Genomic DNA, 17,333 nt, shown 5'->3' with positions numbered 1-17,333 from the left:
CTGAATATTGTTATTCAAGGCGAGTCATGTTTTATACAACAGATATCAAGGGTCATTTTGTTCTTGCAGTGCTGTATCAGTCCAACTTTCATCATTATGATCAAAGAAAACAGGAAATATTGTAGGACACACAGAAACTGCTGAGCCCAGACAAACACTAGCTGACCAGCATTCTCCTATATTTACTGTGAATGTGTGTGTTTTATATATATATATATATATATATATATATATATATATATATATATATATATATATATATATATATATATATATATATATATATATATATATATATATAACTAAAGTTTTACATACACTGGAAATTTAAAGAACAACGTATATAAATCGAATAAACCACTTTTCTAAAAACTGAGCTCTCTAAAGTACAAGAATGCTTACCGATCAATTTGGCATTTGCCAAAAATGAAGACAAAGCATCCTTTAAGATAGACTGTAAATGAACTAATAAATTTAAACAGTTTTATGGACAGAAAACTCATGGCAAAACACTAAGTTCTGAGAATGGAATCTGTAATGTAAAATCTATATGAACATGGGAGAAAAACATTTTATCTTTATTAGTATTATTTTACCTCAACATAACAGCGAGGAGTCAAGAAGAACTGATTAAACTCATCCGGGCTGAACTCCCCAAAGATGTACTGTGAAAACAAAACAGCAACATTTCACTAATGACCAAATATTTTCATCTCTAGTTCCCGTCAAAGAAATTAGCACCCACCCACTAGCGCAAAAGTAAAACAGTAAAAGTCATAAATAACACTTTTTTGCCAGCCACTGTATATAAAGCACCTATCACCAACTTATTTTTTACTCATCAGTAATCAATAACAAAATCAACATGGTAACTGGTATCCATCATTTCCACCAATAATGATGACTTGGCCCTTTCACATGAACACCTTCCCTATCCAACACACGCAAAAGGAAGCTAATGCAACAAAAGGGCTTTTTTGTCAAGGTTCATTTATTTTCTAAAGCAGTAAAATAACCAAGACAAGGACTCAATGTGTCTCAGCTTGGAAAATACATAGGTTATCTGGTCACTGCAGCTACACAGAGATAAATGGCAGATCCTGAGGTTTTTTCCATGTTTTGGCACTGAAATAATCCCTGGGGGGGAGATGTTGTAAAGTCCACAGCTAATTGAAATGCACAAACTATAGAGAAAAAGTGATGCATGGCAAAAAGTGTGTGTGAGACTTTGACCTCATGGTGGTGCCAGATTAATGTACTGGCTTTGTGTAGACATTTAGCCCAGGTGGACTGCCAACCAAGGATAAAAAAAAGCACAACTGAAAAAAAAAAAGAATGCTGCCAGGGGGAAAAGGAAAAGAGAAAGAAAAGGGGGGTGTCAGGAATTATCAGTACCTTCTGTTCTTCACCCTTTAATTAGGCCTAAATATCTGTCCAGATAAAAGTGACCTTACAGTTGGCTATCTGATTTCATCAATTTGTGTGAAAGTCGAGGACGAGTTACGAAGTGCTGAGTCATGTAGCATTAGCACGGCAATATGGCTTCCACATGCAGAGAATCTTTACTTCAGCCCATGAATAACAATGTGAATGAAGGAACTTAAAAGAATCTCAGCTCCTATAATGTGCCTTCCCATAGTCCAGAAAAATATCATCAACATACTATGCAAGCATGTTTATTTTTCTACAGAGTGCTGCATGTCATCAAATAATTTAAAAAACAAAATAAAATATACTTTAAAAAATGTAAAATAAACAACTCACCCCCTCCCTACTCCCATCCATGGGAAAACATATTGATAATGTTACATCAACCACACATTGTGCCTGGGGAGTCTCATGGGCTTGGTGTATTCTTGCTACACGAAGGCTATGACATTTGTTTAAACAGCTGCAGTGAGATTGCTGAATGCTGTGTGATGTTTCTGCCCTACTATACTTCACATGCTGTGTCCAAGCACAAAGTACCCAGAGGGCCCCCACCCTGAGAATGACTATGCAGAGAAATAGAGTGACAGACCTCACTACAGTGACCTTCAGAAAGGCCCGTCGGTTCAAACTGACATTCAACTCAAGCGTGCCATTCCCAGAGCAAGGCTTGTCCGAAAGAAGCCACATGAAGCTGGATGGAGGAGGAAAGCTGAAAGCCACGCCTACAGGCATGTCTAACACACAGTTTTAACTTTTGTTCCCTGAAATTTTAAACCCTCGTGCTATCCATACAAGGTCAGAAAACATGGTGACAAGACTTTGGCCTGCATATTGTAGCCCAACATGATTTTTTTTTTCTTGAATCAAAGTGAGAAAACCCAAGACCTTTTTTTTTGCTCCCACCTGTCACGCCAAAGGTTAAGCTCACCTCTTTGTGCCCATTTAACCCTTGCCTGTCTGAGCATAATGAGTTCCCTCTGACCTCAGCAAACCTGCTCCCTCAGGCATGGCTACAAGTAAATCCTACCAATACCAAAACTTTAAGTCATGACAAGAATCAATATGAGACGATGCGTTCTCCACTGGAGCGTTCTGTCTGCCCAAGTAGCTCACAGGGAAAACACAATATGAAAGGACATGAGGACTATGTTTCACGTCCATTGGTCAGAAAAATAAAACCAGTGGTCAGAACCCTAACACAGAACATCACCCCACCCCCCACAACCACCAGAGAAAATTCTGTCCCTCTCTGCTACGTTCAACACTGGTGACATGAAAAGGGAAGCAGAGAAAAAAGAAAATGCAGTTCAAGCATATGTAAGCCTTGGAGACGAGTGCTGCTGATACAGCACTACAAGTGACAAACACCATGGCGTAAGCCGACGGCCTCCAATAGGCTAATGCCGTGACAACAGAAAGAAAGGCTCTTTGCCTCTGTTAGCAGTCATGCCACATGCACCAGGCTAAGCTTTCCCTCGTTGGTCACTCAGAGGGGATTACCATAAAATTGGCCTTCTGAATTATTTCAACATTCTGTGGTGCCTGAACACACACACACCTACTTTAGGATGACAGTCACTACCAGGGGCAAGGTTCACAAAACACAGACAAACGACAATGTAGGCTACAAAGAGTTGCATAACAGCCATTAAATGAAGCAGAACCTGCAGAAAATTTCGAGAAACCTCATATTTCCATGTCATGTAGAAGTTCAAGACAAGCTCTGCAGAAAAATAAAAAGTGCTGTAGTCCAACAGTGTTAAAAAACAGCAACATACAATCAAACCACACAACCACACTTGCGTGCAAACACCCACACAATGTGTCAAATACCTCAAGGCCAATGGGGAGCAGAGAGGGGAGCTGTCTCACTGGATTTTCAGGTTACGACAGTCTTCCACAACTGATAAAATGCTAATGGTAAGTGAGCTTACCATCATAAATGGTCCCTCCCCTGAGGCAACCACCTTTAAATAGTGCCGGTCTCAACATACTCTGGCCAGATAATTCAGCCCAGTACAGGAGGTGAGCCCATGACACTGCACATGTGCGCTACAGCCAAAATAACTATTCTAACAAAATAACTACAAAATAACTAAGCTCCTAATGTTAATTGTTTTTTTAACATGCTGCATCCAACACAACAATAACTTGTTCATGCTTATCCTCACACTTGGAAGGTGAATTGATTCAGACTAGGCAAGAACTCAAGAAAAAAAATGTTTAATGGTCTGAAACCAAAACTTAGTTTTAACATATATGATCCATTCCTATGTGTACCAAGCAACAGAGGAACATCTCTGCCTTTATGGAAGATGTTCAACACATAACTAAGACCACTAATGACACTGTATCTAAAACACTTTTCAGAATTTCCTCACACTAAATATTCATAAATTTATTTTTGCAACCCTTTTATCCAGCAACATCATTTCAGAAATCAGAAAGCCAAGCTGCACAAGACTAAGACAGCAATGCAAAGATGCTAAGTATCCTGGTCATTCTTCTGTCAGAATGTTAACTCTTAGTAAATGTACATAAAAGAAATTTCTTCACCTGTACTCCCAGAAAAAAAAGGGGGGGGAGCAAGACAACTATGAATCACTATTATGACACGTAATTAAATGTTCCCTTGTCATTCCCTGGGTCCCCAGGGTCAGCAAAACTCCCTTTCCCTCATGTGACTATGTTGCTCCATCTATTAACACCAAATTACCGTTAATAGGTAGAATACCTCAAACAGCTCAGCAGAGAGCACATTGCAAAAGAACCTGTCTTTCTGGAGAAACATACATGTTAGGCATTCGCTTGGGTGAAGCAGCCGCTATTGTTTACATGACTTTGGATTGCAGGGACATCAGGAATTTTTTTCTGCTGTAAATGGTGGCTCTATTTGGCACTGAACTGATCGTCTATGACGGCCATAGTAAAAGTAAGCAGCCAAACAAACCATAAAATAGTGGCACTTCTGTTATCTTCTATCATAACATTCCAGAACATACCAGTGGCTAACAATTTGGTTCAATGTGAAAATCCAAAGTTTGCAGGCAACTCATTTCATACATATGAGGATGCTGTGTTAATTAATTAGGAGTTAATTAACTGTCAGCTAAATCTAAAATATAATGAGCATTCGAACAGATATCTGAAACTCTATATTTTAGCAGTGCTGTAGAATGAGCATCAAAGAGCTCAAAGCTGAAATATGTTTGTTGTTTATTCTAGGTTATTCTAAGCTACACCAATGGCAGCCTATTGCTACTGAAAGTCAGCACTCATGTTTAAGAGCAAAAACTCGATATCAAAGCAAAATTAAGTGATTACAAGAAGACCAAATCCAAACTGAACCGAATACTTCGCATTCAACATTGTACAACAGAAGGTAACATACTTTTGTTGTGACCCCAACTTACTTAAAGCTAACCTTAAACAAACTAATACTACAAGTCCACATTACCAAGCACATGATACGGCAGTAATACAGCAAACAATACTAAAGAGCCATCGGCTAGTTAACGTCAGCCAAAATACTCACTTTAAGAAAATGGCCAACGATCACACAACACTTGCTTAGAATGAGTCATAATTTGTAAAGTCGACGTGATGCAAAGTAGGTTAGCTTGTGTCGGGTAGGCATCCAAAGAAGGTTAAAACAGTTACTGGTGTAAGTGGAAGCAATACCACTCCATGTGAGAAACACGGCAAGCTAACCGCTAGGTAGCTCGTAGGATAAGGCCAACTGACATCAAATATACACCAAGCAGAACTAGTCACGCTTTCAAAAACAGTACGACCCCGGCACAGACTTCCCACCGGTCAGTATATCCAGCTATAACGCCATATCCATGCAGTACACGCCGCTCAGTGACTGAATGAAACCGCAAAAGGAGAACAAGACCGCCCCCAGTCAACAGGCCCACCATCCTGTCACACCGCCTGAGCAGACCTCTCCAAAACCACAATAACTCTTTACAAACGAGCCTTAAAACAGCACGACGCTCTTCATTCACCGGGACGCATCAGACAACACGCTGCTATTTCCAAAAAAACTCGACAAACGTGTAGTTGGGAAGTCGCTGTTGCGAGTCCAGTCACGTTAGCTAGCATGGCTAGGCTAGCGACCGTTATTAAAATCTGCACCCTCGCGTGCACGGGGCCTGCTGCAGCAGCGCGAGCAGGTGGGCCAGAAGCACGCACGAAGCGCGAGGCCAAGTTAAAACGACATTGCGACGACAACAATTATAATAATAAAAAGCCTTACAATTTTCACTAGCAGCAAAACCCCGTTTTCTCTTTTAAAAAGGTGTCGCCTAGCTGCCGAAAGCATTGCAGCTATGTGGCTAAGGCGAAGGCTCCGGGCCTGGACCACGCTGGAGGGGCAGTTTCAATGGGGGCGACTATCCCCCCCCCCAAGACAAACACACCAGCACGCACATTTCACAGGGCCGCAATTTAAATCACCACAATACGAATTATAGACCCACTTTAAAATTCTAAACCGAACCGTTCGATCGGAGGAGTGGGTTGGTTTTGCAGCTACCTGGTTGCTGGGCGAAGCCATGCTCCCGGTGCGAGGTCCCCTCTTATTCCGAAGGCTCGGCGCGGAAAATCGTGTGGTGTGCGCGTTTCTACTGTGGCGTGGCGTCCATGTCCCGCTCGTCCGTCTCACAGCACTGTGACTCGGCTGGTGGTGCCACTGCTACAGCCTTAAACTATCACGCTGCTTCCCCCGCCGCCGCCGCCATCTTTGTCTCGCCTCCTTTCGCTCGGTGGCTCGTGCGCGGTTCGGGCTGAACGCGTGCGTTCACGTGCTGGGGGAGGGGAGGGGCGGGGCGGGACGGCGGGGGTGGGGGGGCAGAGAGCGCGACGCTAATGCTGACGTTCAAACTGACGGTTAAAAACCGCCTAACGAGCGCGAGAGGCAGATCGCTTCTCTAGCGAGTGTTGAGGTTTAAGACCAAACGTGTCGGCTCGTCGGGAGTCGTGACGATGGAGTGTCCGTTACTCGGATTTCAAATCCATCAAAGGTGACTAAGCTAAGATAGCTAAATTAGCTTAGCATAACATTCGGCTTAAAGGCCAATTTATTTTAAATCCTTACAATCCTCACTCAAAATGTTAGATTAACATTTGTTAATCTATGTGATTTTCCTCGTACTTCTGCTTCAACACAACATATAGTTGGGCACCGCTGACTGCATAAAATAACCTGATTTTGATTTTTATATACTACTCCCTAACGTCCATTAAAGAGTGACACTTTCTTTGACGTTATAAATGAGAATACAACAAAAAGTGCAGGCCAACTTTGCTAACTGGATACAGTTTAGCTCAGTTATAAATGAATTTTTAGAAGGTTATATGATAGACTGATTTTTATAAAACTGAATAGTCATCGACTTCCCCACGTTTAGCTCCCGCCGTGTGTAAAGACAGACCTGGTTAACCATCTGAAGACAGCGAGGTAATGCTAGCTAACATTAGCTAATAGCTAAGTAATAAACGCACAGATTATATCGTTTTTAAATTTCTAAATACGAACTGTGGCGTCTTCTAATTTTTACCAGATAATTTGATTAAACACTGCACGCTGTTGAGCCCTTTCACCTCTTCAGCTTCAGATGCGCCATACTGACTAAATGGGCGGGGTTACGTTTGACCTGAGGTTGTCAATCGGCCTGCTGTGGTCCACGCCCACACAACAGAATAATAAAAGAAAACACTTTTTAATGTTGTTTTAGGGTAAAAAGGAATGTAACTGGAATATATAGCATTCCTTGCAGAAATATTTATTTTTCACAGATAAAAACAAAACAAAACAGCAGGTCCTTTAATAAATCACATCACTTGAAATGGCTCCTGTTCATCAAGTGTCCAGCTTTGAGTTAATATTGAAACAGTAGCTACATCTTCTAATCTTCTACTGTAGAAGACTCCTGCTTTTCTACAACACCACAGTTGGAATAGACCATTTGGAGCCTCTCTATATATAAGGGTAGTTTCTCACATGAACGATAAATTATACAGCCTTTTTTTCATATTCGTATGCATCTTATTCCACAGGAAATGAGGCTCAACAGATACAAGAGTGCGGGAAGGCGGTGCGAGGCAGTAGTCAGGTGAGGAGGAGGAGCGTGCACTGCAAACAGCACACTAACGAGGGGCTTTTACATTAAATCAACAGTAGGTATTTGCTTTAGCATAGTTATGTCGTGCACGTCGTCAATGAGCTTTTAGTTGTTTGCGCTAGCCTGCTCTATTCGACGATAAAGTGCGATCGCTTGATTCATTTTCACTTCGACATTCAGGAAACGCGTAACGCGTCCATCCCATGAACACAGATCCAGGTAGCGACTCCCAGGATATTAGGAAAATGGGTTAAAACACCAGCAAACCTTAGACCGGGCGACACAACGGCGGTTTTAATTAGCCCATTTGAGAGGCCAGTTAATAGGACACCAATTAAATAGGACACCCAGTAACTAAAGGAATCATAGGTAGCCGAGGCAAAATTGTAGTTATAATTAGGCCTGCACGATCGATGTTTTATGACTGGTATCAATGATTGAATAATCATTGAACTCTAATATTATTTTTCGTTTTAGCTGCAATGGCCGGCAAGACGAGAAACCAAAGCCATCGTAGGCATGATGAAGAACGAGAAATGTGCCGCAGAGATGATCAAAGCAGCACCTACACGCACCCCAAACCGCGTGAATATGAGGACTCCTTTCACCAGGATCGCCGGGACATGTGAGAAACCACCACTCACCGTGCCTTTCAAAATGACCTTGACCTTTTAGTCCATACCACTTGTAGCAAAGGCTCGTGTCCTATCACCATTTTCCTTAATATTCTGCACTATTTGCTTATTTATGTAGGTATACAGATACATCAACCTATATCACCTCACATAGGGTGGCTCTTTACAACCTAAGATACATTCTTACTTCCAGAGGTACTTAAATATATGCAATTTCCTATATTCCGATTGTTATTCCAGGATGAATGCAATTTCAACCTTGTATTTTTTTCATCAAGTGATCTTATTCTAAACATCAAAACACCTCTCTTTGCATGATCTCTGACCCTCTCTCTATCTCCATTTTAAAATCATGCAGGGATATGCCAGGTGATAGAGTTCTTCTTAAACATGTTAATCATCATCTGTGCTGGAGTACCCTACAGCAACACAGGCCGATATCGGGACATCGCCAACTTGGGTGGGATCTACTACTATTACTATGGAGGGGCGCAGGCCTTCACGCCGCAGGAGGCCGCGCAGGTCCAGCAGCTCGACGACCGTTTCTACCAGCTCAAGATCCCCCCTTACATCTTCACCATGGCAGCCGGAGGGGCGCTGATGGCTTATGCGCTAGCCGTACTGGCTCTGGGGGTGTTCCGCGTGCCCTTCCGCCAGCCTCCCGTGCTGCTGGTCGAGAGCGTGCTAGACGGCCTGATCAGCCTGGGCTACGTCCCCGCCGTGGCCTTCTACTTCATCAAGCTCAAGGAGATATACAACAACCAAATCTGTAAAGACAGAGAAGCCATGTACAAGTCCAAAGGCTTCCAGGCCTCTGAGTGCACTTTCAGTGGGACAGACGTGGCAGAGGGGCTCTTCGGGGTGATGGGCACCCTTGTGTTCTGCCTGAGTGCAGTGCTAGCCGTGAAAGCGTTCCGAGCAGTCAGAAAGATGAGGCAGCCAAGGGAGGTGGATGACAATTTCTGAAGGGTTTTTGCAAGAATGGGCAACACGTTGCCATTCTAAGTCTTTTGTTGCCATTTTATTTTCAGTCACTTTTTACAAGAGCAAAAGGTCAGCTGTAAAGTTTCATAGGATTTTTATTTTTATTTTTTTTCCATAAATCAGTTTTGTTTATTTTATATTGGACTGCATGCACTGTGACTTTTAAAACCTTTTTTGTACTTTTAATAAACATCTTTTATGCAAATAGTTTTTTTTTTTTCTCTTTCTCAGTGGAGGATTTAGTTTCACCATTGCAGCACAGGCAAATCAGGGAAAGGACAGCCATGTATGCCAGTCCAGTAAAATGAGTCCTGCTAAACACATTTCTCTGGTTGACCTAAATACTAAACATTACGTCATCGCCCATCATGCTTGAACACACAGACCTCATATGATCATTGTCAGCTCACGGTGAAATCACTTCTCTTGTGTGATGGCTACCTAGGACAGAGGAACCTGATCTACATAAGGGTTTGGCTTTGAATACTGACTACTGACCAATTTATAAAGGTTAAAAAAAAAAAGAAAGAATGCCTGTATGTACTACATTTACAATTTTAACTGATTCTTCATTAAGGGCAGCCCATGTTACATTTATCTTTCAGTATTTTGTTCATTTTCCCAAAGAATTTAGTAATGAACCCCGTTCATTATTTTTAACTATTTTTGTAGTATTCATTTCCTTTATTGACCCAGTGCTTTGTAGAAAGTCATTTTTTTTATGAGACTGTCCCGTCCCCCTCTGCCTTCTAAAAAAGATTACTTTAAACGCACTTCACAGTATAAATTTTTATTGCTACTTGGCTGAAAAGTTAATTAAAAATACAGCTTTTCTGTTTAAAACTAGCAGCATCTCAAAATCAAACAAGGAGTACTCACCCACCCTCAAAACCCAGAAGATTACCGGTCTAGCCGGCCAACAGCGAAAGTGCTCTCATTTAATCCTTTTCCTAAAGCAATAAAACAACAGATTTCCTCTTGAAATTAATTACATTAAATATATAACATAATTAAAATATTTGGCAGATTTCTGCATGCTGAAATAAAAAATATATATATCATGTACATTATGCTTTGGATAATTAAAACAGTGCCTTAGAAACATTAATGTTCTTTTGTACAAAGTAATCACATGTTCACATATTTTTATTGTATGTAATCATTTATATAGGGCATGCATTTTACATTAAATACATTAATAACTAGTTCCTTGAACAAAAGATTTTGATGTGGCGATGGTCTCTCACAGAGCCTTATTCTAGACTGAAGGACCTACAAATTTGCATGAACCAATGAAGTACAAAAATAAATCTCAGCTTCTTGGCATTGAGAGAAAATATTCAAGCATCTCTAGAAAACAAAAATGTGTAGAAATGATAGTGAGATCAAACTTTGGTCACATGTCAAACAAACAGGAGCATCTTCGGTCCCATCTGTCCAAAACAAGCTGTGATTATTTGGAAAACAGTGAAAGAAATGACTAATAAAACAACATTACATTCAAAGGAATACATCTCTTTAAAAAATACATCCAAAAAGAAATACACATAATACAGCAGCCAGCGCAGGGCCTGTGTTTGAACATGGTGACCTCTAGGCAGTATGATTAATTACAGGTAAGAAAATAAGATAAAATACAATTTATGACAATGAATTCACAAGGTTAAATGAAACACCTTTAATTAACAGATTAAATGAAGCTTTCCAAATGTGACAGACAGTTTCAAATGCGACAGACTCACTTACATCAACATAAGCGCACAGCCTCTGTACGTCAGCATGGCCCCCGAATAACTACAGAGCAACAGTGTCCTGGATGCATAGTAGAAAAACACTCTTAACCTGTGGGTTTAAAGGTCATTTCTGCATCACTCATGATGAATGTCTTCACCAAAATGTTTTTGTAGCCTCTTCATTTAAAAGAAGAGGAAGAAAAGAAAAATTATGTTTTCATGTACAGTACTAATATATACCAGCATTCCTCACTGTATCACTGTTATAAATCTTTTCCATTTTGCCACAGAACTCTTTTTTTCTAATGATCATAAAAATTGTGTGAACTTTGACTGATAAACAGACTTTATTCAAATAAATCTTGGCTAGGATTCCCCCTGCTCCCTATCCCAAAACTGAACAGGATTTGGCAGAGAGCGCACACAGCACAAGCGGTTAAAGAACCATAACTGCTTGGAAATCTGATACTGGTCTCGGCTTGGCAAAACGGATCCAAATTCCAGACGCGATACAGACATGGATCCTAAGCAACTACACAACAGTAGGCTAGACTGGACAACAAGACACAAGCAGAGTAATAGGAATTCGCACTGAAACACATACGCATGTGTGCACGGCCCCAGTGGCTCATACACCTTCCCTGCTTTAGCCTGTAAGGGTGCTGTCTGCAAGCCACACAAGCTGAGTCAGACATATGTACAGATGATTCTTCAGAGCTTTGCATATATCATGTTTCGGAATGACATATAACGTCATGCCATAATGTGCCCTAGCAGTTATAATTCTATGAGTGATATAATGCTATACAGTGTGTGTGTGCATGCGTGCATGCGTGCGTGCGTGCGAGAGAGAGAGAGAGAGAGAGAGAGAGAGAGAGAGAGAGAGAGAGTCACTTGAGATGTAGAAGAAAAGGCTTTATTTTCAGGTAATGGTTATCTTTTGCCTGATTTACTGTTGAATAGCCACAGTGAGCCTACAGTTGTGAAATTGTGTTTATATGGCCATGTGAGAGAAAACGACTTTATCTAACAAACACAGTGTGTTGACAAATGCCTCTTATCACAATTACTGTGCATGGGCACGGGATGCCTCATAACTCACACCTCTGTCTCTGGCCTTGGGAGTGCTCCATGAACACACTTCAGCTGGAAACAAACACTCATCTCTCCACTACACAGCAAGCTCTCGCGACCGATACTCTCAGTGCTCAACGCACACCATACTGAACATTTCTGCACTTTCTCTTAGAGAAGACTGAATGTTTGCCCACGTAGGGATCACCGCAATCACAACTCAAGGCCCATGAGCTCATGCGCATTTCACCAAATAGCTAATAAACCGTAGTTTCACAAATATATTAATATTTGTACAGATATTTCTGAACTATGTACAAAGTGCTTTTGCAATGCAAGATCCTTCCTAAGAGAATTTAAAAAACTAAAAAGGTCATGATGTTATCTGACATGCTTTCAAACAGAAGCATGTAGTGCTTAATATTCTTTCATATATCTTAGTATTCTACACTATTCAGTCTAGGCAGGAAATGATTTCTAGAGATTTTCAGTGAATATTTGGTCACCAAATGAAAACATGGCTATAAGGCTTCTGAAGTGTAAAAGATAGTATAAAACAAAATCTCAAATTACCACAGCCCATGCTGTGGGGAGGTTAAAAAGGAAGGAAGGCGGAGAAAGAGAAAGAAGGACAGACGAGGTCAGAAAGAAAAGCGCAGAGCTAGCCGGAAGCAGCCCTGTATTAAGGCTATGGCTGTGTCGAAGGGGTGCGAGTCCTGGTGGGTTTCCATGCTCATGCCCCAGGCACCCCCTCATTCCTAGCACACAACAGAACTGTCCCACAGTCCTCCACAACCCTTTAAGAATGACCCCTTTTGGCACCAGATCGGCAGACTGTGGTCTGCACGTACATGTAGTAAAAGTGTCACGAGGACGCGCAACAGTTGGCCAAAGCCGCGAGGACCCGACGCGAGTGGCTTTAGCAAAAGTGGCAATGAGTATTCTGTTTTTTATATCGTTTCATCAGATAATCGCGATCTGTGCAACAAAGTAAGTCTTGAATTGATAGAACGTTTTGTGTTGGCACAAAGGGCACTCGGTGGCAAACCACGACTTCAAAGAGAAATATTCCAGACACTTCAAAAACTCCTATGATCAATTTTCAAATGCAATGGCAAAAATATTACACTTGGACAGAGTGCAGACAGGGCCTCGGGGATAATGTAGCGATCATGTGGAATGTCTCTGTGTTTCCAAGTCCTGATCCAGCAACCCTCCGTGTTTATCTCAAGGCAGTCCAAGGTCACCATACCCGAAAGACAAACTGCATTAGTGGCATTTTACGGAATAAATATCCCATATGAATTGTCGGAATTGATGAATCCCCCTTTCACTTTTCATTTCTGGCTGAGACAAAGTATTAATAAATTTCAAATCAAACCGTCAGTGTGAATTCCATCCAGAAGGAGACGGGTCCGTGACCTCCAGACCTGTCTCCAGGGTTGAAACTCCTAGTTCAATGGGAACCAGTAGTGCGTCTCTTTCAAAACTTAAACCTATTACTTACACTGTATTTAGCCCTACAACAAATCCGCTCATGTCATACAATGCCAAGTGTGAATGGAGAGGACTGGATAAGATCCACAACAGTCTAGGTTACATGGCCTTTATTATTACTGTATTCAACTGGCCTTAAACCTCAATAATGTCTTTTCTTTCCATTATAAAAACGAAGTGCATCTAATGTCAGCTAGATAAAGAACCACACCATTTTTGGTTTATTTCCTCAAACCCAGTGAGTACACAACCGATCACCGTGCAGGCTGCATTCACCAACGCTGCAGTCTACAGTGATCACCAGCAGAGGACGCACATCCAGCATCACTGTAGTCTGTTCACCAAAAAAACTAAAATATCCTCGAATCTGGTGATTGTGTCTATACCGTAACTCAAGATGCCAGATACAGGCGTTTTGTACACACAAAGCCTGCAGTCTGAATCACACGGCGAGAGGAACTCTCATAATCCGCTAACGCCATCATAAACCAAAATAAAATCAAACCAAATAGTTAGGGACAGTGTAGGTCCTCAAGGACAATCATACTTTTCATGTCTAAAGTAAGACTTGGTTTCACATACACACAAACACACTGTACAGTATATGAAATGGTTGTCTTGCTTTGTCTTGTCATGTTCCAGAAACGTTAGGTATTTGATGAAAAAACACCCAATCACCCTCTGTCAGCTTTCCAGTGTTACTTTATGTACAGTATTCGTGAGCCCAATGCTTTATTGACGGGTACTTTTTCTGTCTCTTCTGGCACACTTCACACACTCCTGACTGCTCACGAACCTGTTATCATATAAGCAGTAGTTAGTGAGGTCTTTTATGGTTGCCACCCAAACAACCACAGTGTTGACACCACACATGTGGACGTAGCGATGATACGACATGTAGAAGTCGACACCACGCTCACCAGTACTATTCCACGCGCTTCTCGAAGCCCCGCCCAGTCTTTCACAGCTCCACTGTGGTGTGGCGTGGGTTCCCATGTCCACCGTGCAGAACTGGACCGTTCCTCCACAACCACGTGACGTTTGTGGGCTTACATGGAGACCAGTAAGGAAAGTCTTGTCTGTCAACACTCTTTCAGTGGCATTTTTGTTTCTCCACACAGCAGAGAAGGGCTTTTTTCTTAAGAGGGATCAGCCAGCAAACTATCAGTGTTTTCGTCACCATGAGAGAGCAGGAGTTGGTGTTTGTAGTGAAAGCGGACGAGACCAGCGATGCCCTGTTGAGACGCCAGCACCTGTAATAGGCACTTTTCTTATCTTTTGGTCACCCCAGATTCTCCCTTCTGAGAAGCAACAGGGATGTCAGAAGCCTGCTGCAGGGTGTGACTTCAGATGTAAAGGGCAAAGTGTTTATGAGGTATTCTAGCTCACGCTGTGGCTTCTGGTCTGGGACAGCCCAATTTTTTTTTTTTCCAAGACCTCATTTCATTGGTCTTGAAACGTGTGCTCTCCTCCAATCCACCATCTGTTCTTCGTCTGAATCATCTCAGAGCTCTTTAGGCTGGTGGGGTTGTTGCCATGAGACCACATACAGGACTGTGCACACACACAATGTCAGAGCTGACTGAAAAATTGGAACATCCTACAGGGAGCAAGAAGGGTCACACCCTGTGGCACAGTATGACACTATGTCACAGAGATGCTCAGACAGTGATGTGCTATAGTGCCCTCTACAGGGCAGTGTCATACACCTCCTGTTGAAAGGGGGTGGGAAGGAGGCCAAGGTGCCCGTGGTCCCAGGCGGGTGGGTCTCTATTTGTGGGAGGCGTTGAGGAAGGTGGAGGTCCTGGAACAATGGGACCTTGGCCTCTCATCTGTTCCCGAACGTCGTGTTCCAGGCTGGGTGGAACCACTAACTGATCTTCTGGGTCCTGCTGTGCAGGAGCTGCGAAATACCCAGACTTCTTCTTAGGAGCTTCTAGCGCAACTTCGATAACATTGTGGCTGTCCTCAGGAGCCACAACGGAGCCATTGGAGAGTTTCTTCCCGAAGAGGCTGGAGGTGGAGGGTGACTTCTTCAGGTCGGAGATCTCCCTACCGCAGACGGCCAGCAAGCAGCCGTTGGTGGCCGACACCACCACGCTGGTCTGGCGCCGGACCCTGCCCCCGCCGCAGTATTCGGAGCCGCGGGCATCATGCCTGAGGTCCGGCTCCTTGGGGCTGGGTGGAGGCCCAGAGCGGAGCTGGAACGCGCAGCAGTGGATGTCCACCTCTACCTCCACCTTGCTGCCATTGGAAATGACACCCTCCAGTGGCGCCTCGTCATCACTGTCCAGGCCGTTGTCTGACTGGTTGCTGGAGAATGCAGTGGACGACGGCTGGCGCTGGAACAGGGTTGGATTGGCACCGGGCAGAAGGGTGCCCATCCCGCCCGTCCCACCGGCGCCACAGAGCGCAGCCGCAGGGTGCAGACTACAGCGCCGCTCGTGCCGCGGGTTCTCCTCCGACGCCGTGGAGCCCGCCTCACTGCCTACCTCTGAGGCGGATGTCTCACTACCGAACTCTGACGCGATGCCAATGCTGGAGGAAGGCGTGGCTGGCTCGACAGGTGGCACAAACGCGGGTACAGCCGTCGGCGCCGGGGGCCCTCGGGCCTCAGTGGTCCCAAAAGGAGGCTCACATGTGCAGCTGTCCTCCGTGATGTGCAGGGCCACCACCACCGCCCCGACGTTGTCACGGCACCCGTAGCTCTGGGCCAGGGTACACAGCTTTTTGGCCGCGGCTCGGGGGTCACGGACAGCCAGCACGGTCTTCACCGCCTCCTGGTAAGACAGGCACTGGAAAAGTGCCCTGTTCCCCAGGATCAGGAACTCATCCTGGGCGCAGAGGGGCTCGGTGCGTACCCAGGGCTTGGGCAGCACACATGGCGACAGGTAGGAGCAGCCCAGCAGTCGTGAGCAGCACGTAACACCGCTCACCTTGTTATCCTACAGCGTACAAGGGTCAAAGGGCATTTGAATCAACAGAAAGTCACTTGTCAAAGGAGATTTTAAAAATAGCATCAAGATCATGAGACGCCTTTTCATGGCGCTGTTGACCAGTAGTTAGAGTGTGAAATAATTACCTGTTAGCACAGTGCACAGTGAAATGTGTGAAACTAATAATAATCATTAACCACACGAAGGCCTGTGTAACAGCATCTGACTTCTGTCCTCATGCCAACTGTTACCTCGGTGATGATGGCCTTGGCTGCTTTCACCCTCTCCATTTCCTCTGCATTGTGCTCCAGGTTGAAGACCTTGGATAGGGTCAGCGGCTGGCCCTGGCGGCACAGCACGGCCTGGCACGTGCCCACGTTGGCCACGGTCAGGCTGAAATAGCTGCCCAGCTCAGAGGGCTCGTGGTGGATGTAGCAGAGCAGAGCAGAAGCCCCCAGCTTCTGCCCCACCACCCCCAGCTTTCTATCAGGGGGGTAGAAGAAGGACTAACAGTGACTAATAACAATTGAGAAAAACACACCAAGAACAGTGAAGAAAAATTCACCAATAAAAATGAAGTAACCCCCCCCCCATAACAGTGAAGAACAATCCACCAATAAAAATGCAGTAAAACCCACCAAAAACAGTGAAGAAAAATCCACTAGTAAAAATGAAGTAAAACCCACCAATTGAACAAGGAAGGTAAAAAAGTATGTCTTTAATCTGCCACTGCACGTAGCTGTGAGAAAAAAACATTTGAGAACCTTTTAAAATAAACTGAACTTCTGCATGAAAGGATGTAATCCAATCCTGGTAATGCTCTTCTCACAACTATATGTACCAGGATGTGGGAATTTGTTCAAATAAAAAAATAAATAAAAAACAATTAAGGCTTAACCAAGGCCAAGTCATGCT

The 17,333-nt window shown here is 43.4% G+C and overlaps 3 protein-coding genes across 13 annotated transcripts in view; 1 reads left to right on the top strand and 2 right to left on the bottom strand.

Annotated features, from left to right (window-relative positions):
• The window catches only part of usp10 (ubiquitin specific peptidase 10), a 20,827-nt gene extending 14,650 nt beyond the window's left edge, over positions 1 to 6,177 (bottom strand). For both annotated transcript variants that reach the window (XM_027007432.3, XM_027007433.3), the window contains exons 1-2: positions 5,972 to 6,177; positions 597 to 665 (exon numbers count right to left, since the gene is read on the bottom strand). In XM_027007432.3, the coding sequence (XP_026863233.2) occupies positions 597 to 665; positions 5,972 to 5,992 (90 nt within the window). In that variant the 5' untranslated portion in view covers positions 5,993 to 6,177. The remainder of the gene's footprint in view (positions 1 to 596; positions 666 to 5,971) is intronic.
• A 105-nt stretch (positions 6,178 to 6,282) lies between these two features.
• marveld3 (MARVEL domain containing 3) lies at positions 6,283 to 9,383 on the top strand. Of its 8 annotated transcripts, XM_035529498.2 has the most exons (6): positions 6,283 to 6,458; positions 6,846 to 6,895; positions 7,495 to 7,550; positions 8,037 to 8,184; positions 8,313 to 8,389; positions 8,553 to 9,383. In XM_035529498.2, the coding sequence occupies exons 4-6, from the start codon at positions 8,042 to 8,044 to the stop codon at positions 9,158 to 9,160; spliced, it is 828 nt and encodes a 275-aa protein (XP_035385391.1). In that variant the 5' UTR covers positions 6,283 to 6,458; positions 6,846 to 6,895; positions 7,495 to 7,550; positions 8,037 to 8,041; the 3' UTR covers positions 9,161 to 9,383. The 8 variants fall into 8 exon arrangements, with proteins under 8 accessions (XP_035385391.1, XP_026863229.2, XP_081565286.1 ...); XM_027007428.3 differs by lacking the exon at positions 6,846 to 6,895; XM_081709160.1 differs by lacking the exon at positions 8,313 to 8,389.
• A 923-nt stretch (positions 9,384 to 10,306) lies between these two features.
• The window catches only part of phlpp2 (PH domain and leucine rich repeat protein phosphatase 2), a 31,132-nt gene continuing 24,105 nt past the window's right edge, over positions 10,307 to 17,333 (bottom strand). For 2 of the 3 annotated variants that reach the window (XM_027007457.3, XM_081709101.1), the window contains 2 exons: positions 16,670 to 16,901; positions 10,307 to 16,427 (listed from right to left, as the gene is read on the bottom strand). In XM_027007457.3, the coding sequence (XP_026863258.3) occupies positions 15,171 to 16,427; positions 16,670 to 16,901 (1,489 nt within the window). In that variant the 3' untranslated portion in view covers positions 10,307 to 15,170. The remainder of the gene's footprint in view (positions 16,428 to 16,669; positions 16,902 to 17,333) is intronic. The other variant, XR_014121646.1, reaches the window with a different exon arrangement.

The sequence above is a fragment of the Electrophorus electricus genome, chromosome 3, assembly GCF_041902795.1.
Source record: "Electrophorus electricus isolate QZ-2024a chromosome 3, ASM4190279v1, whole genome shotgun sequence".
Classification (NCBI taxonomy): domain Eukaryota; kingdom Metazoa; phylum Chordata; class Actinopteri; order Gymnotiformes; family Gymnotidae; genus Electrophorus; species Electrophorus electricus.
The sequence above is the reverse complement of the archived record's forward strand: the minus strand, read 5'-3'. Positions and strand labels throughout refer to the sequence as shown.

Coding starts and splice junctions, on each gene's coding strand:
- marveld3 (XM_081709127.1), top strand. Junction 8,185..8,312: donor CACCAGGATCGCCGGGACAT/GTGAGAAACCAC, acceptor TTATTTATGTAG/GTATACAGATACATCAACCT. Junction 8,390..8,552: donor ATACATTCTTACTTCCAGAG/GTACTTAAATAT, acceptor AAAATCATGCAG/GGATATGCCAGGTGATAGAG.